Source organism: Patiria miniata, unplaced genomic scaffold (genome assembly GCF_015706575.1).
Source record: "Patiria miniata isolate m_02_andy unplaced genomic scaffold, ASM1570657v1 HiC_scaffold_17, whole genome shotgun sequence".
Classification (NCBI taxonomy): domain Eukaryota; kingdom Metazoa; phylum Echinodermata; class Asteroidea; order Valvatida; family Asterinidae; genus Patiria; species Patiria miniata.
The window spans coordinates 13876705-13899859 of NW_024037055.1; the positions used below are offsets into that span (position 1 = coordinate 13876705).

The 23155-nt window shown below is 42.0% G+C and overlaps 1 protein-coding gene across 2 annotated transcripts; it reads right to left on the reverse strand.

Annotated features, from left to right (window-relative positions):
- Positions 1-1389: 1389 nt before the first annotated feature.
- On the reverse strand, positions 1390-21874 carry LOC119723902 (monocarboxylate transporter 12-like). 2 transcript variants are annotated; one of them, XM_038194806.1, is made up of 5 exons: positions 21643-21874; positions 15304-15558; positions 6888-7028; positions 4445-5413; positions 1390-2626 (listed from the first exon to the last, which is right to left on the reverse strand). In XM_038194806.1, exons 2-5 carry the CDS (start codon positions 15533-15535, stop codon positions 2481-2483), a joined length of 1488 nt encoding a protein of 495 aa, XP_038050734.1. In that variant the 5' UTR covers positions 15536-15558; positions 21643-21874; the 3' UTR covers positions 1390-2480. The 2 variants fall into 2 exon arrangements, with proteins under 2 accessions (XP_038050734.1, XP_038050733.1); XM_038194805.1 differs by lacking the exon at positions 21643-21874 and having other exon boundaries at positions 15304-15842.
- Between the last annotated feature and the right edge of the window lie 1281 nt (positions 21875-23155).

Here is a 23155-nt window from a genome sequence, read left to right on the forward strand (position 1 = left end):
CATAGTGAACCTTGGTCATAGTTCATTTTTCTGTAAGAGACGTATAATGCGGAGACCATCAATAACCTTGTGAACAAATCCAAGTGCTTCTTTTATGAAATGGATTTCAGAAATGCGTTCCCATAAATATGGATTGAAAGTGAGATGCGTATACTGTGCTGCAATTTAGTAGTCATGGTGGGTTATAAAACTAATCCCCCAGAAACAACAATATTGAAACAGCTTATCTACAGGGCGAGTCAAAAAGAAAGTGACGAATTGGAAACAAATATTAGAAGAAGAAAAATGTGGCTCGCCCCATAAAAATAACATGGGGATGAAGTACATGTTATTTAAAAGCAACTGGGAACATTTCACGTAATTTGCTACTCTTTTCCCTAGTAATTATGTCTATTTTCATAAAGAGATCATAAAAAAAATGGTGTCCACCACTGATCATTATTACCGTTCTACGACCTAATGAATACCCTTTATATAAAAAAAAAGAAAAATGGACGTTTTCCCACCTCCATGAAACACGAAACATTGCAAAGGAAAACAGACAAAAATTGTCATCATATTTCAGAAAAAAAAAGAGTTGACTTAATTGTTCCGCATATTCAAAACACAAAATCTGACTGTAAAAATGTATTGTTTAAATTTTGACTGACAAAATGATAAAGTCTCATATTTATTTGAATGCATGTGTAATCTGTAAATCTCACTCAGCTCATAGCTTCCAATGGCATTACGTGGACAGCTATAAAAAAATAGCTTCTTTAGTGAAACACGCATAATGTCTTGACATTAGTGATTTAAGACACACTTTATAGGTGTATCAAATTTGATTGCTTTCTTAGACAAAAATCATTAACCAAGGCCTCTTTCTTTTTTAATCACCCGTATACATTGTATACAAGATATCATCACCGTTGCATACGTTTTGCGAAAAAAAAACACTTCGAAACTGTGAGCAGAATTTTAAAAACAAATTTACCCCCCACCCCCGAAGATAAAACATTTGCCAACATCAAAAACGAAATGATAAAATCATCGCAAATACCTTACTAGTTTGTTAGGGAATGATAGTCTAAAGCATCATGTAAAATCGTGGCTCCTGGTGTGCTGACATTAAACAAAAAATGGTTTCCATCGGTGGTCGGCCGACCAGCGTTGGAGAAAACTGGCTTATTTTAAAAACTGCTCCTTTTTTCATATTTAGTTATTCTGCATTTTCTTTGCAATTGATTACACACCTGTGAAGGGGTACAAGCCTGCCAGACTGATTTTTTGCCCTTACAATTTCCCAGAGTCAACAAGTTGCTCCGTTTAATCTTAATTGGGGTCAGGGAACCAGACTACAAGGACATGATTGGTGTTCTTGGTTTTTCCAGCATCTACAGGCCCAAAGCGTGAAACAAGTCAGTTTTGATAATATTTGCTATAACATTCTAATCCTCCAAGTCCATTTATTTCTGACAAAAGTTGAACATTCCCTTCAATGTAATGATGCTATCACTCACATTAAAAAGATTGTGTATTTATCACCTACAGATTAGTTGATCAGGCCATGAATCTACTTCACTGAATTTCCACTGTACATGTCCTTAGTGGGAGTTTCACCAAACAGGTCTTCTGTTAATACCAGGGTGTCTTTTCAAATTTAAGGAAATATTGTGTTACCGTTAGGTAAGAGCTGGGATCAGTTAGAAAGTTTTGCGCACCTTCCCTTGGTTAGCAGTTAACCCAGATGTGTTAAACAATTAACCAGAATTGAATTGAAGATGAACCTGTGCTCGTGTATTTTCTTTTGCTAGTTAGGTATGGTAGAAAACTCCCACTCTTATTATTCAAAGTTAGTTTCAGCATGTTAATGTGAAGTGTGGTAAGTAAAAGTGATGTGTAAAGTAATTGTGTGCGAAATCAGCAAACCAGACGCTTCTGTCCAGAAAACATGTTAAAAAAAAAGTGAGCTCCACCAAAAATTCAACCTTATTGGCCAAAGACCCAAACCTAATGGCACCTTTGCCGCAGTTGACACAATATTAGGTGTCTAGAGTATAAGCAAACACATACAGAGCCTCAGTTAAAGCAGGATACTGAGAAGTTGCCCAAGTACAGAGGTTTGTTTGTCAAGATAGGCCGGGAAAGACACGAACACAGGTTCATCTTCAATTCTGGTTTATTGTTGAACACATCTGGTACGACTAGTAATTTCGGCCTCCATTCGGTTTGCAGATTTAGACGATGCCGTAGTTTTATCAAAAAGTACTTTGCCTAATGAAGCATACACGCGCTATAATTTCAAAGCATCCTCTCGTCAAAGGAAGCAAGAGTCCATTTTGACATTATATAAATATTCATTGAATTCAGATCACCAATCAAAACCGAGAATTGCAAAACAATCATGAATATAGAACATCAAACTAAACCATTTCAAAATGTCGTGTCCGTATACAATCGTAGGGTCAATTGAGCTGGCCCCTATTCATATGCATACTTTATTCATCTTGTACTTTGGGGTCTAATCCAGGTTCTATGCGTTTCAGTAGAGGTAAGAGTAGACACTTTAATGCGCAAGTGAAGTGTACTCCAGTCAATATGTAGAACACAGCAACATAGCTCCGTGTAGCATCAAAGATCCATCCTGTGAAGACAAACAGCATTTACTGTATCAATCATTTGCATTTTATAGTTATCCCAAAAGTAGCCTACCGAATTATTATCAGAAATCTTTATTGGATTAGAGATCGTATACTGGTACTAAACACACCGTGAAATTATTCCATCTTGGTTGCTGACATTTAGAAGAAAGCAAGATGTATGTTGGTGATTTCACACTGATCGGTCAAGTGTTTTGTGATCAAAATGTTGTGCATGGTTTTTCATTGTTTTCTGAAAAGGAGAAAATCGAGTTGAAACGTCAACAGGTTATGTTTTTACCATTCGTCTTTGGATTTCGAGTCGTGTTTATTATTGGAAACAAATAAAATGCATGTAAAGCAAGTGATACTTTATGCCTTTAGTAAATGATTTGGTTGCGGTATACCTGTATTAGATTCGAACCAGCCTTTGTATTGCGCAGGCCAGGCGCGTACGCAGGGGGGGTGTTTTGGCTGTTAAACACCCCCCTTTGCCATGTAAAAATATGGAGGGAAAAGAGAGTTATGTGACCGAGCGCGGAACAATAACAAATTATGTGCATGTTCTCAACTTTAAGCTTTGAATACAGACGACACTTTTTAAGAGCAAGAGTATATAGGCCTATATGTATTTGAAACAAATGAAACAAAATATCCCCTCATAATTTTTAAACTTCTGCTAAAAAAATCAGGGGAAAGTGGCCAGGAAACGCCTCAGATTGCACCACAGAGCATCTACGATCCAAAATTTTCCAAAATAGAAAATTGTGAAAAAATATGGAGATGGAACATGGTTCTCAACTTTGAGTACATAACTCAAACTTTATAAAGAACAAAAATAAATAACAAATTGAAATGGAATTTTCGATGTTTAAAACGTTTTCTAAACGGTGGAAGTGGCCAGGAATCGCCTCAGATTGCACCACAGAGCATCTAAAATCCATTTTTTTCCCGGGGCCCTTAAGCGGGCCCCGGACCCCACGCCGTAAGGGCTTCGCGCTGCGCGCTCGCAGGTCCTGGACCTTTCATAACAATTCTAGGCCCCCCCCCCCCGGCAGATGGCAGTCTGAATCCGCCCCTGTGACCAGAGCGCAATTATGTATCCTGTATCTGCAGTTTGGCCTTAGGGGTGGGGGCGGTTTACACAAAGATTCCCAACAGTTGAGAATCATGAGATTCAGGGGACGAAGCTGAGTAATTTTAGCCAATTACAAGAACAGATCCTAGCACTTCCGCAGCCCGTGACACTTTTTTTCTTGAATTTCTTCTTTTTTGGGGGTAAATGCTGTTGAAGGAGGAGACTGCCCACATTGACCCCTTTACTCATATGTTCATCATATACTCTGAAGAAACAGAACATGTTTTTTTTTTCGATTTACTATGCTTTAGCTCAAAAAGATAACTGATGGTCGTGGGTTCCCGGCCCTTCGAGTTTAACCTGTCCAAATATACCCTCTTTTATTTCTGGCGCCAACACAAACTCCCGACTTTTATTTTAGCGTTAACTTTAGCCCACTGTACTGATACTATCTTTTATTTTTGGCGCCAACACAATTTACCATCTTCATTTCTAGCGTCATGAAATGATGACATCCAATTTTGAAACACCCCCCTTGAAAAAATCCTGCGTACACCACTGGCGCAGGCCTTAGTGAAGATTATTTGGACAGTGACAGGTCACGTGTGAGGGTTAGAGTTCAGGTAACAAAGACCCGATTTCATAGGAGTGATTTGTTTGCCCTCAGAAACTCGGAAAAAATCACTGGATTTCCCATTCAAACATAAATAAAGCACACACCACAATAAAGCCTTATTGTCATTACCTGCTATTACCGGCCCAATGAGGTAGCCGGTGCCACCGAAAACGTAGGTCAGCCCAACCCCTAGGGCGAAGTGTTGCACACCAACAAAGCTGCGGCAGAGGACCATGGAAATGGCGAAGAAAGCCCCGGAGACGAAGCCGTAAATGAACGAAGCCACTGCCAGATAGGCATAGCCGTCTGCAGTTACCAGAAGGCACGCGATTCCCGCTAGGCCAACACAAATAGCTATCACGTGCTCAGCTGAGATTCTCCAGCCGATCATCAGTGCGTTTCCTAGAGAACCAATCAAGCTTCCTATGCCCAGGATGCTCATCAAGGATGCGGCACTAGAGGGCGCCACACCAATAGTCTGTGCACGTGGGATGAGGAACATTGGAAATGCCACATAGCCACAGCAATACAACAACTGTATGGCACAGCTCAGGGAAAAACGGAAGCTTTTCCTCATGATATTCAGCCCGATTTCGTCCGACAATCTTTTAAGAAGTTTCAGCACTCGTCCGGATCGGCTAGAATATTGAAGTGAAATATACTCAGTTTTATCGCCAGTACTCGTTTTGACATATCGTACAGGTACTGCAGTCAAAGTATCGGGTTCATCTGTAACATCACCAGTTCTTCCATCGGTATAATCGCCATCATCAGTATCGTAGCCTTTGTCTACCGAGGGCTGCTGTCTCAGTTCCTCTTGTGAACTTGTTGTAGACTCGGTTGTGTTCAGTTCCCGGTCGAATTCACGAGGTCGGAAAAGCACGCCACAGAGTATGACGTTTGCCATGATTGCGGATGTGACTAAAAAAGCACCCCTCCACCCGTACCTGTCCAACAAAAGTTGGAAAAGCGGAGGGATAACCATCATTCCCGTCCCGCGTCCCGCAAAGGTAACTGCGTTGGCCACATTGAATGTCTTTATGAAATTAAAGGTGATAATTACGCTGGCAGCGTTGATGAAAATGCCCAATCCACTACCTGAAAAAGAACCAAGAATTAAAGGAAGTTGGTGTTGATTCTATTAATGATACATTATCTGACAAAGATGCATACCTATATTTTGGCTTTCACTTTACTTTTCTTATAAGTTGGAATTCCATACATCTATTGCTGGTACTTTTTTCGAAACGCAAAACGCCGTCATATAACACATCGAAGCACATATACATACATGCCCATAAGTGTGTATTTGCCGGCAATCGGGGAGTGTCCCTCTTTTGTCTGTACTTGAACCTTTTCTAAGGTTAGTTTTCCTCGAGTGTTGACAGAAGGGTGGATGTGGAGAGGGGGACGGGGGGGGGTAGTGTCGCATTCTCATGGTTCTCCTCTACCACATGTTTTTAATTATCTCTATTCTACCTATTGTATTGGATGTGAACTTTTAATGTATTTTTATAGTTTTTATTTTTCTAATGGCACTATCATTGTGAATTGATCTGTGTTTTGTATGTATGTATAGTCTTAATTAAGTCAAGTAATTTTAATTATGTTTTAATTGATAGATGGCCCATTGAAAATCGCCTGTCAGGTGACATGGCTACCATCTGTAAATAAAATTATTTTAGGAAGACCTCCCATATGTTCTGTACACAAATCCAAATAGGGGACCTCTCGGGAAATGGGGACTCTGTTGTCCTCTATTGTTCAACGCAGAACCAAACGGACACAAACAAGTCATGTTTACGTTATAATTTAGTGTGGACATTCCTTTGTTTTCGTGTAGTTTTTAAGAGAAACTGTGAAAAAAATCATTTTACTCACACTGTGAAAACTCTTTCAACCCAATTGATTAACTTGAATGTTTCTCTTCATTTTGCGACGAATAAACCTAACCCCAAAATGCCTCTAATTCTGTTTTCCAGAGAGGGGGGAACCTTGTGTGGACGTGGCAAGTCCGCACAACGTATCTGAAAACTGGTTTATGTGGACATCTTTAATTTGTTCGGAAGTCCACACAGTGAATGTAATGCTTGTACAAAGAACAGAGCAGAACCATTGATACCGACAAAATAAAGTTACAGGCATAAAAGAGGATAATTTTGCTTTGATGCATTTTGTTCGTTACCAATAAAACACCACTCAAAGGCCAAAAGAGGAATGTTTAAAACATAACCTGATAAAGTTTCAGCTCAGTGGATATTCCACTTTTCGAGTAAAACATTGAAGAAAAAAACATCCACAACCTTTAGATCTTGAAACTCGATTTTTGTGCAATGTAGCACTCTTAAATATAGTCAGGCAACTGATTTATGGAAATCTCCGACATTAATTCTCGATTTCCAGACCAATAATCCCACGTGGTGTTGAGTACCAGTAGGATCTTTGTTGCAAGTAATCTTATTGATAATATTCGGTAAGGTTAGACTTTTGGGATAGATGCAAATGATCCTAGTATGCATTTAATATGGGACACAGTATTAAACCGAGCCATGAGTGAATTGATAATTATTACCTATTATGGCAGCAGTTGCGTAGAGCTGAACTATGTCGTTGGCCCAATAGCTACAGAAGAGACCAAGCCACATCAAGAACCCTCCTAGTATACCCGTAAATCTACAACCGAAGCGGTTGCTTAGAACTCCTCCAATGAGAACTAAAATGAGAAAATTAGATTGTAAGTGTATAACAATAGGAGACTCTTGAGATGCTTTATGGCGGAAAAAAACACAGTCTATTCACTCTCTTGCATGTGCGAAATGTTTAACCCTAAAAGGGCAGGGGCGGAATCCGCCCCCCCCCCGACGTTTTCCGCGATAGCCTTTACAAAAATGTTTTTCGCAACCCGAGCATTTAAGCCTTTGTAGCCTCAAGCCTTGCACATCTTTTGACATCAAAAACATGAAAATCAGACTAAGGGTTGTCGCGCAGCGCAAATTTTTCCGGCACTACGCGCCGTGAAAACTTAATTTCCAATATACGTCGTGTACACAGACCAGAATTGCCATTCATACATATGAATAATTTATTAGCTATAATTCCAAAACCTTTCGACCTTTGGTCATGAAATTTCTTGGGTATGTTCATGAAGAGTTGCTCTATGCATGTACCGAGTTCCAAAATTTTTTGTAACTCGATGGCCGAGATCTTGGGGGGTGGAATCCGCCCCCCCCCCCCCCCGGCTGAGAGATGGTCAAAATAACCCGGCCCCTTTAGGGTTAAATTCAACATGCATGTGCGCTGGCATGTCCAAAATGGCGCAAAGAATAGAAGGTAGCAGACCAGTAAATGACCGTTGTGTTTGCTGCCACCAATCGTCCCAAAAGTCTCTCCTTTTATTGACAACACGGCTCAAAATTCGATACTTGGAACAATTCGATACTTGGAATAATTCGATACTTCGATTAATTCGATACTTCGATGAGAAAAACGTACACATTTTTAACAAGGACAAGAAAACTGTAAATTTATGGGGGGTTTTCACCTCTGGATCACCGAGGGAGGCTAGTAATTTTACCTCACCACGAGATAACGCATTCAATTTTTGTTTTAAAACACTTCACTCCCAGATTCTGCTTGGTTTTTATATCTTAGATCTTAATCGGAACACAGTTGAAATAAACTTCAATTTCAATAAAAAAAATTGGTGGAAAGTGTATTTCTCTCTTCCAAACTACCCCTTCGCGAAATGTTTGAACCTAACTCTGTGGCGCGCTCTCTTTGGAACAAAACGCGCTACACGCAACGCGCACACCAGCATGCATTAGCACACTACCGCGCCGTGGAAATAGTATTTTGGTTGCCTATGGTATAATACAAATATTGAGTGGCTCAGCGTGGAATGGGAGGAATATTATCGCAAGGTAAAATATGGACTTTTCCATTTCACGAGGCAAAGCCGAGTGAAATGGAAAAGTCCAGATTTTACCGAGCGATAATATTCCTCCCATTTCACAATTTAAAGCCACTCAATACTTGTTTTATATAACTGACATATAGATCCTTGTCATTTGATATATTTGAACTTTTATTTCAATACGAAACTGGAGGAAAATGTATTTCTCTCTTTGAAACCACCCATTCACGAAAATGTTTGAATACAACGCTGTAGCGCTTGCTCTTTGGAACAATACGCGCTACGCGCAACGCTGAACGCACACACCAGCATGCATTTACACACAAATACCGCGTCATGATCCTAACTGTTGAATAGTATTTCCCATTCCCCATGGGCGGATAGTACACAAATATAACATGGTTTGAGGGTGGACAGTCGACATTCGCTCCCTGAGGTATTGGCATTAACGGGCGAGAAAACATATCGACATTAAAAAAAATAAAACGTACGGCGGCCATTAACCCCCCCCCCCCCCAGCGTACGGTTTGTACGCTCGTGAAAATGTTGATAATTGTGAATGGCCCCTTAATAAACGACATGTTGATTCCCGTACACTCGTCTCCGTAGTCAGTACTTAACATGGTGTCAGACTTAAGGAGCCCTGAAAATTGTCTCAAAGGGTAAAAGAACCAGACAAGTTCGCCAAAGGAATGCAGATAAATTCCTGATTTCGTCAATAGAAGGACAGTGAGTGAGTAGCCAGAAATAACTGTAAATTTGCGTGCAGAAAATTGAGCCTTTCCTCACGTGCTCGACAACACGTAGCGATAGATTGGCACATGTTCGTGACCCAAGGTGGATGATAACTCGCAGTAAATCACCCAAATAGTGTAGCGGATAGCCGTACGACTAATTCTGAGTAACTGTAGAGTTAAATAACTCATAAATGAGCCATAGTCACGGTAAGTCACCGAACTTTAATCGAATTTCGGCGCATATACTCACGCCATCGGCAAAAATATAATCTACGGAGGCCTGTAAAAGACATCAAGATGTCAAAGACGGACAAGCCTAGCATGAACTGGCTTGCCACTGATTTGCACAAAGAGTGGAAACGTTTCAAGCAACACTGTGAGTTCACCTTCAAAGGCCCTCTTTCTGCTAAGAAAGAAGTAGAGAAAGTCAACTACCTGATGACATATATCGGAGACAAGAGGAGAGAGATCTATGAGACTTTCACATGGACACCTGCCGTTGGTGACACCGCAGCGGAGAATGACACTCTGCAAGGAGTGTGTGCTAAATACGAGAGCTTCGTGGCACCAAAGACATGTCAGATCAGAGCTACAGTAAATTTCCATCGCAGAAAACAACAAGACGGTGAGAAATTTGATGCGTTCGTCACTGATCTGAAAATTCTGGTCAAGGACTGCGGTTACACAGATGAGGACCGCATGATCCGTGATGCCATTGTATGTCATGCATGGCATTCCAAAGTTCGAGAAAAGTGTCTTGACAAAGGTGATGACCTGACTTTTGACATAGCGATAAGTATCGGGCAAAATCACGAAACGTCACAAGAAGGCCTGAAAATCATCAGCAAGGAAGAGGACTCGAAAGTCCATTCCATTAAGAAACATCACTTCTCGAAACCGGCTGAACAAACAAGGAAAGGAGGAAATACCAAAAAACCTCCACCCAGACGTTCTCCAGCTGGCAAGACACCACAACAGCAGACCAAACGCTACCAAGGTGCCCAATCAAGTGACCAACTATGCCACAAGTGTGGATACAGCTCAGCACACAGCAAGTGCCCAGCTAAAAACCAACAATGCAGTAACTGTCACAAATTGCAGCAGTGTGCCGCCAACGCCAGGCGACACATCAGGTGGAAGAGTACGAGATTCTCACATCAGATAACGACTCTGCATCAGACAACGACTACGCACACCTGATCAGCTCAGTTGGAGATCAGAACGCTGACGAATGGTATGAGAATGTGAAAATAGCAGGCAAAACACTCCGCATGCAAATGGATACGGGTGCTGCACAAAGCATCATGCCATACAATGCCTTCGTCGAGCTTGGCTCAAATCTGAAGTTAGAGCCAACAAAGCAGAAATTCGAGACCTACTCCAGTCACGCACTGGAAGTAAAAGGATGTGCGACGATGGCAACCAACACAAGAACAAATCAGTCGATGTTCTGTATTACGTTGTCAGTTCCAACAAGAAACCGCCACTCTTGTCCGGAACAGCCAGCCAACAGCTACGACTCATCCACAGAATCTTCAGCATAGACCGATATCCAGAGCTGAAGAAAACAACTGGCACACTCCCAGGAACGTACTCACTGAAAATCGACCCGACATTCACACCGGTAGTACACGGCCCAAGGAGACAACCACAGGCGCCGAGACAGAAGATTATAAGCAAATTAGCAGAGATGGAGCAAGATGGCCATATCACCAAAATCACAGAGCCCACAGACTGGGTCAGCTCGATGGTGACGGTGGTCAAGAACGGCAAAGTCACAATATGCTCAGACCCAAAGGACCTGAACAAAGCCATTTGATGGGAGTATTACCCCATCCCGACAGTTGAAGAAATAGTAGCGGCGGTTCCAAACACCAAAGTATTCTCCGTCATTGATGCCAAATCAGGATTTCTTCAAATCAAACTCGACTACGAGTCCAGCCTGTTGACAGCATTCAACACGCCAGTTGGACGCTACAGATGGCTGAGACTCCCATTCGGCATCAAAAGCGCACCAGAGATGTTCCAACGCACCATGGATACTATGCTCGAAGGCATAGAAGGCGCTCGTGCAGTGATGGATGACATACTAGTTGCCGGCAGAGACGAAGCACACCATGACAAGATCATGAAGGAGGTCGTCAAGCGAGCAACAGAGTGGAACCTCAAGCTAAACTTTGACAAGTGTCAAGTCAAACAACGGAGAGTGAAGTACGTTGGACACGTGCTAACAGAGAATGGTCTCCAGCCCGACCCTGATAAAGTGAGAGCAGTCCGAGAACTACCACTGCCCAAATCCAAAGAAGACATCCGACGGTTCCTTGGAATGGTAGAGTACCTGGCTAAATTCATCCCAAACCTTAACGCTATCGATGCTCCACTACGAGAGGTCACAAGCAAGGACACAGAATTCCACTTGGACAAGCCGCAACAGCAGAGTTTTAACAAGCTCATCGAGATGTGTAGCAGCGCACCCGTACTCGCCTACTACAACGTACGCAAACACGTCACAATTCAGTGTGATGCCAGCAGCTTTGCTCTCGGAGGCGTTCGCCTTCAAGATGGCAGACCGATTGCGTACACTTCCAGAGCCCTGACTCAGACTGAGCAGCGGTACGCCCAGATTGAAAAGGAGATGCTAGCCATAGTACATTGCTGTAAGAAGTTTCACCACTACATCTTTGGCAAAGAAGTTACAGTAGAGAGTGATCACAAGCCACTCCCAGCCATCTACAGCAAGCCACTTCTTGCAGCACCAATGAGACTTCAAGCGATGCTACTCAGACTCCAACCATACGACTTAAACGTGACGTACAAGCCTGGCCGAGAAATAGTGATTGGAGATGCACTCAGCCGTGCCAATCTACCAGAATCCGAGCCAGAAAGGAAGCCAGTAGTAGTAAACATGACCGACTTCATTGCCGGGACGCCAGCACGATACACCCAGTTCCAGAAATGCACAGCGGATGAGCTCAATGAGTTACATTCCATGATCCTGAAGGGATGGCCTGATACTAAGGGTGAAACTCCCCACTCCATCCGACAATTCTGGACCTCAAGGGACGAACTGTCAGTAGCTGATGGCATTGTCTACAAGGGTATGCGCATTGTTGTACCACCAAGCATGAGAGCTGACATGCTGTTGCAAATCCACGCATCGCACCTTGGCATTGTCAAATGCAAACAACGAGCTCGAGAAGCCCTCTACTGGCCTGGCATGAGCGAACAGATCACAGACCTTGTTCAAGACTGTCATCTGTGCAACACCAACCAGAACCGTCAACATGCAGAACCACTGAAGCCCACCAAGCTTCCAGACCTACCATGGAGCTAACTAGCCTGCGACATATTTGATTTTGAGCGACAACAGTACATCGTCACGATCGACTACTACTCAAAATTCATAGAGGTAGACAAGTTGCCTGATATGAGCAGCGCAGCTGTCATAGACACACTGAAGGCACAATTCAGTCGCCATGGTATCCCAGAAAAGCAGAGAACGGACAACGGCCCACAATACTCTTCATCTGAGTTCAGCAAGTTCTGCAAGGACTACGAGATACAACACATCACTTCCTTACCTTATCATCCACAGTCAAATGGCGAGGCAGAACGAGCCGTGCAAACTGTAAAACGCCTATGGAAGAAATGCCCAGACAGACACAATCGCACAATCCCGCTAGCTAGCTGCAACTTATCTCCAGCACAACTACTAATGGGACGCCGACCCCGTAATAAGCTACCAACATCGAAGTCACTACTGCAGCCAAAGCTATACAGCACCCCAGAAGTGAGGCAGCGCTTCGACAATGACACAACCAAACAGCAGTTCTACTACGACAAGAAAGCTGGCCAAAACCTTCCTGCACTCATCTCTGGAGATCCAGTCCGAATGGCCCCACTTCCTGGTACAAACCGCTGGCTCCCAGCTACAGTTGTTGATCATCACTCAACACCTCGCTCTTATGTGGTCGAGCACAATGGCCGAAAATACAGGAGAAACAGACAGGATCTTCGTCTTGCCACTCATGAAGCTAACAAGCCTCTTCATCGCACTCCTGCAGATCCAGACCACGTTACCTTGCCAGTCACTACACCAGTTGCCACTCCAGCAAACACACCGGCAGCCAAACCCCCAGAAGGATGCCCCACCCCAACTCCAAAGCCAATGCCCAAACCCCATGGGTCCACCACGTAAACCAGCATTGCAGCCCCACCGACCTATGTGACGAGAAGCGGACGCCTCAGCAAACCACCAAAACGCCTGGACTTATAAAGGATCTACTTCAAAAGGTCTCTTTCAGACAGATTCTTCTTCAGACAGATTCTTCTTCAGATTACTTAATGCACAGTTCGGTTCAGTGATTAAATAAAAAAATTTAGTCACATCAAAAAAAATTGTGTCGAAAAAAAAAGAAAAAAAAGTGATAAGTTTTCACATTTCATGTTTTTTTGTTCCGCCAAAAGCGAATGGCAAAACCGAACAGATTATTTTCCTTAATGTTTTTCTCAGAAAAGGAGGAAAATAGTTCAGTTGATTGAACTTTAAAATTACTCAAGAAACATTTCAGTTTGAAGCTGTACGAACTATCAATGTGGAGTTCTTCTTGAACAGTTGGAAATGAACAAATTTGTCTAAATCACACTTGGACTCTAAACAATTTCCCAGACACTTCATATAGTTGTTTTTTGTGTGTTACAAAAAATTGAAAGAAAAGGAGATGTCACATATGAAACACCGTAGTTACAGTTGACTCGTGACCTGCGTGTCTTAATAAAAGACATGTTGATTCCCGTACACTCGTCTCCGTAGTCAGTACTTAACACTACGTACTGGTAAACCAATGCGACAAACACTGAAGAAATTCAGCGTCGAGGCCAAGTACTTAAACATAGTAAAGTTGATCTACAGAGATCCTTCGGCAAAAGTCTACATCGGCTCCTCCATCACCAATGTGTTGCCAGTTAAGCGAGGAGTTCGTCAGGGAGATCCGATCTCACCTAGACTTTTCACTTCAACACTAGAGGAAACCTTCAGAAGCTTGGACTGGGAGAACAAGGGTGTCCGTGTTGATGGAGAACACCTTACCCATCTGAGGTTTGCGGACGACATCCTTTTATTGAGTCACGACCCAGAGGAACTGAATGGTAGGATGCAAGAGCTCGATGCGGCAAGTAGAAAAGTTGGCCTTAAGATGAATATGAAGAAGACGAAAGTGATGTCGAATTCCAACACAGGCATAACACAATTTAAAGTAGGGAATGAAACACTGGACACAGTAGATGAGTACATATATTTGGGACAGAAGATCACATTTAAGGTTGGGAATTCAGAGGAGATTCAGAGGAGAATACAACTTGCATGGGCAAAATTTGGAAAGTTGAGTTACATTTTCAAGGACAGAAAAATACTGCAAAAGATGAAGCGTCAACTCTTCGACCAGTGCATCATCCCAGTTCTAACATATGGCGCTGAGACTTGGACACCTTCAAAGAAATCAGAGCAAAAATTGCGAGTCACTGTACTGTAAGTGGAGTTGGGCAGGACATGTCATGAGAAAAGACAACCACAGATGGACCCTGAAAGTAACGGATTGGACGCCATTATCATTGAAGAGGCGAAGAGGAAGACAGCTTAAGAGATGGCGAGATGAAATCTCTGATTTCATAGGGAAGAAATGGAAACAACTGGCAAGGGACCGAAAAGCATGGAAAGTTGGTGGAGAGGCCTTCATTCAGCAGTGGATTGAATTAGGCTAATGATGATGATGATGACGCACTGGAATGCACCCAATTGGGCTACAAAATGCGTTTTTAACGAAATACTGTCTATTGGAAAGAACGTTTAAAAGTAGGATGTAAACGTCCACACAACCATCCTTTAAAAGAAAATGGGCGTTTTGTCTTATTCTTGCGAGAAACGTGCTAGAACAAATTTCGGGGGTCAAAATGTGGACTCTTTGAAAATCGAGCTGTTGAAAATGCTAGTTGTGAATCCTGTCGCACAGTGCATCGCATTATGCGGACCTGCGAGTGTGTATTTGTGCTATGTTTATAATGTGACACACACAACGTGAGTAGCGAAGGCCCTTACATTGAATGGACACGGTTGGAAATACGTATGCGTATGCCACAAAATGTCCGCGCGTCCGATGGTAAATTTAACAACCTGTTCCGTCTTTTTTCGAGGAACAGTTTCTTTTCAACCAGACCTTTGAAATAGGATATTTCATATAGAATAAACAGTCCAAGACATAAAATGTGGGGTTTTTATATCGCAATACCCCCTTTAAATGCCCTCACATGTCTGCGTTCAGACTGGCTCAATTTATAATTACCTGCGAATCCTGATGGGGATGACATAAAACTTTGAATGGCCGCCGTCTCCTTGGCAGTGGCGTCGAACTCATTCATCCAGGGAAGATACAGGATCCCACTGCACCGCAGGATACCAGTCGATGCCATGCCGACGTGGGCAGCAATAACCACCACAATTCCCCATCCACATTCGCTTTGCTTGGACACTCTCGTAAACTGACGCCTAGCTTGCAATGTGGATGCCTTCGCCATGATTTCACCTATTGTTTCGTAGACTGACCGAACATGGTACATGTAATGTGACTTTAGAACAACTTCACAGGCGATGAACTTATCATGATTCTTGCTTAAACATTTCAAAGCAGATAGCTTCTGTCGAGATTTTTCTGTCCCCCATCAATGCATCATCGTGTAAAAGCAACACAATGGTTATTGAAACTGATATCACAAAGCAAATAGAATACAAGATAGCCATCACCTCAAAGGTTACATTTTATAAGCTATAACATCACGCTATTGAATCTCATTTCGCACAAAGTCCCATGTTCACCCAAGGGGCCAAAAAGGTTAAACACGATTAGGTCATGTCTGTTAACAAAGACACTTTATTGCCATTTTTTTCGTTCCAGATTAGCACTGAAGAAAAAAAACACAGTGCCCATGTGTACCAAAAGGAACCAAAAAAGAAGGATATCAAAGTGCAGTATAATTATAGGCCTATACATTGAATGAAAAAAGTACAAATTATTAACACATTTATGTGTCCTTGGTTCCTGTTGTCGTAGGATGACCAACAATGGCGTCCGGCAGGCTGTTCCACACTGGGACCATTGCAGGAACGAAGGAGCGGTTGTACTTTGCTAGTGACCAAATGACTATGTAAAACTAGTCATTTTTCATCCTGTACCCAAGTATATACCTGTTCAGGTGTAATTAAAGGCATTTCTATCAAATTCATTTACTCTTGTCAAATTATGTGCCTTGTTGATTGATACAAATAGGTACAGTGAAAATCCATAACTGTGGTATTTTTTTTGAACAGGATAAACAATTTCTACTTTTACATAATTGGCATTTGCTCAGCAACCCAAAGTACTGTACTATTTTCATTATTCTTCAGTATTTGAAAGAAAAAAACTAATCTGATACCAAACAAATAAAATTCAACCTATCCCTTTATTTTTTTAAAGACAAATGTTTTAGAGTTGCATTTTTTGGGGTCACCCTGTTTATATCATGTGTCATAGTCGAATACACAATCATGCACACAATTACTGTTGACTCTTCCGAAACACAATGCTTATCTGAACCCAATCGGCTGTACTCTGCTCCTGTTAAAGGTAGAGAGTAACATTTGCAGCTATCCAAAAAGTAACTGACGAAAATATTGTAGAAAAGCACACTTGGTTTAACCCTAAAAGGGCCGGGTTATTTTGACCATAGAGAAAGTTTTCTCTATGTTTTGACTATCTTTCAGCCGGTGGCAGGGGGGGGGGGGCGGATTCCATCGAGTGACGAAAAACTATGAAACTCGGTTCATGCATAGAACTACTATTCATGAACATACCCAAGAAATTTCATGACTATAGGTCAAGGGTTTGGGCATTATACCTAATTAATTATTCATATAAACGAATGGTAATTCCGCTCTGTGTACACTACGTATGTAGGGAAATTCAGTTTTCACGGGGCGTAGCGCCGAAATTTGTTTTCGAATTTGGAGAATGTTATGTTTTTTTTGAGAATTTTATGTTGTTTTGGTATCAAAAGATGCGCAAGCCTGGAGGCTAAAAAGTCAGAACAGCTCGGGTCGCGAAAAGAAAATTCAAGGATATCGCGGAAAAAGTTGAAGTGGGGGGTTCCGCCCCCGGTCCTTTTAGGGTTACAGATATTAACGGCATTAAACTCATTGTGAAACTGTTCGTTCCGACATGCTGTCATTTTGAAGAAAACAGTAAAAGAATGTCGTTTCCAAAGATGCGTTTAAAGACCCATTTTTGTTGGAAATGTAATTTAGTACCAGTTCGTTTTTAAATCGGCGAAGCCGTGAACGGGTAAGTGCAAGTGTTGACACGACGCACACGTGCGCGCGGTTGCTATAATTCGTCGGTTCAGTGTGTGACATCGTGTAGCTGCAATCGGCTGAATGAGAACGTGTCCCGGACACTGATTTCGGGCGCAATTCAAACATGACTCGGCAACTTTTGAATTGGAATCGACATCCTAAAATCTTGTTTTCTTCGAATATTTAGCATTCACTGAGCTAAAACGTCTTCAGGTTAGTTGTTGAGCACCCTTCTTAGATTTTGCGCACTTTCGTTGCTTCAAACGAAACAAATGCACAAAATGACAAATGACTCTATACCTTTACTCTAGAAAAAATACCGGTACTATTGTATGGTAAAACATGTATGCATTATGATACCCATGCTTGTCGGCAGCTCGTTGCGGAAAAGATTATCGATTATGTCAACACACTCATTATGCAATAAATAGTCAAGGTTGATAAGATATGATAAACTAGACAATCCGGGAACGAACTCTTCTATATCATGAATGACTGAAAGCATTGTGATTTGTGTAACCTGGGCACAATATTGGGGAAACTCGCACTAACTAAACACTCATGTGATTAAAGTCAAACCCTGATAAGAAGAGCACCGTTAATACAAGGTACTGCTTATAACAAGCACAATTTTAGGTCCCGAGTCTTTGTTTGTTTTTGTTTTCCTTTGATTTCTGTTACTCCTGTTATAACAAGGTAATTCGTGAAGTCCAAGGACCTTGTTAAAACCTACCTAAAATAAACTCGGGATATTTAATGGGAAAAGTCACGAAGAACTGAAATAATTGAGACCATTAACAATATTCTAGATTTCCCCCCCCCAAAAAAAAAAACCCAAAAAAAACAAAGACAATTTACTTACAGAAACGTCAATTAAGACTTAACAAATCTACATGAAGTTGCTATTAAGCAAAAAAACCAAAAAAAAAACAGGGACTGGACCAAAGATATGATAGACTAATATGCAAACTAATGCATAATGAATGCAATAAACAACATATAGGAAGTGGATGAGACTACTCCAGGGGATACACATCGTATAAAACCTGGTGTAAGACCGAAATTTAGACTGACCCTGAGCACACATCCCTGATACCACTCTCACAACAGGTGTTCCACATTACACCCAAGGTCTTCACGTCACTCTTTTCCAAGCAATACACCCACAGCATACCAAGACTGTGATTTAACCCTTGTACAGGGGAAAGTGACCTCATAAGGGTACTCCCCCAGACTGACCATTACGTCAGTCTATGGTCAGTCTACCTTTACTCAGAAATGATGTCATATAAGTTATGTTTTCCTTATATGACATCATCTCCTATTTTCACTCCAAGTGGTCCCTCTGAAACTGTATAAAAAGTCCCCATTTTCCCACTTTCATTGAGTTCTTCTTCTTCTCCCTGGGAAACCAGAGGCATAGCCATAAGCTGATTCAGCCCTATGCTCTGGCCAGTCTTCATCTACAAAACTCTTCAGAACCTCTGTCTTCTGTCTCCAACTTCCGTATTCTAGTACCCAGCCATACCCATAAGCTGATGCAGCCGTATGGTCTGAGGTTATAGTTCTGTACATACACAATACCGGTAGAATATTGAGTTCTTGAAAATAAACCAGTTTTCCATATAGCTGAGCTCATAGTCATTACCAGTGTGTCTTTGTATAGTCTTCGTAGTCATCTGTTCATCCTGCTCTTAGCCACAGCTACCCTATCCTAACCTATAGAGTATAGTCAAACAAACCAAAGACTATAGCCAAATCTATATGTTACACTGGTGGCAGCGAGTGTTTACCCGCACAAGCCGTTGAAGTGGAATCTCATCTGTAACTAACTTTGTCGCCTGTTCCTGCTGTTCCTGCTGTTCCTGCTGTTCCTGCTGTTCCTGCTGTTCCTGCTGTTCCTGCTGTTCCTGCTGTTCCTGCTGTTCCTGCTGTTCCTGCTGTTCCTGCTGTTCCTGCTTCTATTTCTACCTGTTCCTGCTTCCAGTTTCTGCGTGTTCCAGTTGTCCTGCCTGTTCCAGTTTCCAGTCGTCCTGTTTGTTCCCGATTTTACGGCTCGCCAAAGTCCCCCTTTCCACTTCCTGAGCCGTCTCCCTGTGGCTGATTTGACCTGTTCCTGCCTTTCTGCCCCTGTTCCTGTTGCCGCTAATGCCGTTCCTGTTGTCTGCAAGCCATCTCTCCGTGTCTCGACCTCCTGTGTCTTCTCTTCCGAACTGTTTCTGTCTTCGAACTGTTCCTGCTTAATATCCACTACCTGTGTTCCTGTTCCTGTTCCTGTTCCTGTTCCTGTTCCTGTCATCCCCGTCCTCCGTACTTCTCGTCGTCTTCCCAGCTGTGTCCAGCCAGTTCATTCAGTCCTGCAAGTGCCAATCATCCCTGTGGACAGAGCATCGCCGACTGACCAACGCTGACGGTGCCCGGCTGAAGACTTAATTCTTGCAAGTTATTTTGTTTTTGCATATTTTTGTACCATTTTCCTTGTTTTATACCATTTTAATTTTCTGTGTTTTCTTTCATTTTCTGTGTATTTCATCATAGTTTGTGCACATTGCTTATGTTAGCCAAATGTCTTTGCAATTGTTTGTTGTAGCATGGGGTTGTAGCCTTATCGTTCCTTTTAATAGGTTTATTAGTTTTATGTTTATTATCTCTACACTGCGTTTTATTGTACTGTACCACTTGCCCTCACCATGTCTCCTCCTCCCACGAGTAGTAGCTCCACCTCCCGCTTCCATTCCCATCACTATCCATGCTCCCTCCACCACCAACCCCTGAACCTCCAGATCCGCCACAATTTCCTGCGTCCTCTCCCACACGATCAACTTCACCTCTACTTTTGACTGAGCCAATTCATTTGCGACCAACTCCAGCGTACAATTTCCAACAATCCCCATCACTCTCTCCCGGCGTTGTTCAGCGTACTCGCAGTGGTCGAGTTGTTACTCGCCCTATTCGACTTGGGTTCCCCTCCAGTTCATATTATTAATTTTCCGTAGAATTTGTTTATTTGATCAATTTGTGTAACTGCATACACGGCATTGTGTGTAAATTTTCACAATATTCGTTAATTCCATTCATTACCCATTTATTTGATTAGAAGTGTATTGTTCACTCCAATATGTTAATGTCAATTTCACCAGATTATCCACTTATAATTATCCATCTAAATTACTGATGTTTTGTCTTGTTTAACGACTTGTACTTCCTTGAATATTCTGTAATTTTTTTTTCGTTCATTGTTTTGAATAGTGTAACGACAATTCTGTGTATTCATAAGTTTAATATTCTTGCACACGCGTTAAAATAAGCAATATTAATTTGTTTTTGTTTAACTCACTGCTTTATTTTATGTAACAGTAATTCATTCATTTTTATACTTTGAAAATGAGGACATTTTCTTCCCCAAGAGGAAAGTAAATGTAAGACCGAAATTTAGACTGACCCTGAGCACACATACTACCATTCTCACAACAGGTGTTCCACATTACACCCCAAGGTCTTCACGTCACTCTTTTCCAAGCAATACACCCACAGCATACCAAGACTGTGATTTAACCCTTGTACAGGGGAAAGTGACCTCATAAGGGTACTCCCCCAGACTGACCATTACGTCAGTCTATGGTCAGTCTACCTTTACTCAGAAATGATGTCATATAAGTTATGTTTTCCTTATATGACATCATCTCCTATTTTCACTCCAAGTGGTCCCTCTGAAACTGTATACAATGTCCCCATTTTCCCACTTTCATTGAGTTCTTCTTCTTCTCCCTGGGAAACCAGAGGCATAGCCATAAGCTGATTCAGCCCTATGCTCTGGCCAGTCTTCATCTACAAAACTCTTTAGAACCTCTGTCTTCTGTCTCCAACTTCCGTATTCTAGTACCCAGCCATACCCATAAGCTGATGCAGCCGTATGGTCTGAGGTTATAGTTCTGTACATACACAATACCGGTAGAATATTGAGTTCTTGAAAATAAACCAGTTTTCCATATAGCTGAGCTCATAGTCATTACCAGTGTGTCTTTGTATAGTCTTCGTAGTCATCTGTTCATCCTGCTCTTAGCCACAGCTACCCTATCCTAACCTATAGAGTATAGTCAAACAAACCAAAGACTATAGCCAAATCTATATGTTACACTGGCACTAAACATGTCTCTGCACTACACGATGTGCACAGGTCATGCGATTTAGAACAAGAACAACTCTTGTAAAAACATGGAAGAAGGAGCACAAAGCACATGGTCCAGAATTTTACAAAACTCTATACATACTAAAATATGCAAAGAAAACTCACCAATGACTCGATCTAAGCAGACGAGACTCAAGCAGGATCGACACACCGCTCTAGTTAAGAGGATGGATGGGGAAACACAGTCCGACTCCCACTAAAACGAAATCCACGGGACCTTTTACGCCAGAGAGCAATGCTCAATTCCGCTTTGAAGGAGTTCTTAAAGGATGAGACGAGTGTCCCTATTCACGTTTTTGCTGCCATCAAGTATAATCAGTGACACAATACGCATGCGTCACTGAGTTGGTAACGAAATTATAGACTGGTTCCCTTGCAATAGATAAGGAAAAAACAGGAAGATTTCCTCCTTATGTATGCAAAGTATTATACAGGGCTTGGAAGATTACATAATGTAACTACAACCCCGGCAAAAATGGTTGGGACTGAGCCTGCCACAGTCACCCACTCCCCCGCTCCCGGTCAATGTTGTTCTCTCCGGCTGATGGAACACACACCGCGCAATGAGAGACAACAATGAACGGGGGCCGGGGGGGTTGGGAGCCCAGCGAGATTCGGCCAGGATTATCTGATTCCCCTGCCCCTGAATACAAAATCGCCACGATAATGCAAGCGCGGAACGAGCCTATTGCAAAATGACAACAAGGCTACCACCAGGGTGAACCTAAACAGGCCAAAAATCCTTCCGCAGAGCCCGTGAACTATACGCTCTCATGATTTTATAATTACAGAGTTCTGAGCGCCATGGAATTAATTGGGCTAGGGGTAGTCTACTTTGGGTGAGAATTTTTCAAAAAAGCAATGGTCAACCCACCAAAAATTGAAAAGAAAATCAAAGATGACAGGTTGATCATCATTTTCCTGCGGCCTGAATACCTGTGAGAGTTTTGAGCATTTTAAAAGAATTTCGAAGTTTACGGCCATTTATCACTGGTGTCTATGGGAAATAATTATACTGGGATGCACCCACCAATAGGCAGTTTGTAGGGTGAGTGTCTCTTGCAACTATCAATAAAGAGTGGGGCACTGCTTTTCAGTATTTGAAACCTATGCACAAAACTACAAAATTACCAAATTTCGAAACCGCACTGTCTCCCGTTATCTTTCTTGGAGTTGACACCCCTTCCAATGTATGTTATCGCCTTCGCTGCATGAAATAACTTTTTTTGAAATCTTTTCTTTTCGGAAGTTAATTAATTTGAACCAGAAATAGGCTCTTTTGAACTGATGATTTTTTTGGTGTGAGTCTTCGGCTGCTCTTTACATATTCAAGAATATAATGATAATAATAGTAATAGGCATTTAAGAACGCTCATATTAGTAAACTAAATCACAGCACTTACATTATTATTATTACCCCCTAATCATTGGGCCAATTAAACATTCCAAATACCGTCTCAGCTCCCTGGGGAGTATACAGCTCGATGCTGCCTGTTAGGCGCAAGGAAGCTAATTCAATCACAATAACCATCTCTGCCCTCACAGGTACCCATTTACTCCTGGGTGGGGAGAAGCAATGAGTGACAAATTGCCTTGCCCAAGGGCACACACACTATAA

What these genes read in the sequence shown, in the direction of transcription:
- LOC119723902 (XM_038194805.1), bottom strand. Translation starts at nt 15,577, where the DNA reads ATGTACCATGTTCGGTCAGTCTACGAAACAATAGGTGAAATCATGGCG. An exon ending in CGCAACTGCTGCCATAATAG is followed by an intron (nt 5,414 to 6,887) that starts GTAATAATTATC and finishes GTTCTTTTTCAG; the next exon opens with GTAGTGGATTGGGCATTTTC. An exon ending in CATTGGGCCGGTAATAGCAG is followed by an intron (nt 2,627 to 4,444) that starts GTAATGACAATA and finishes TTGTCTTCACAG; the next exon opens with GATGGATCTTTGATGCTACA.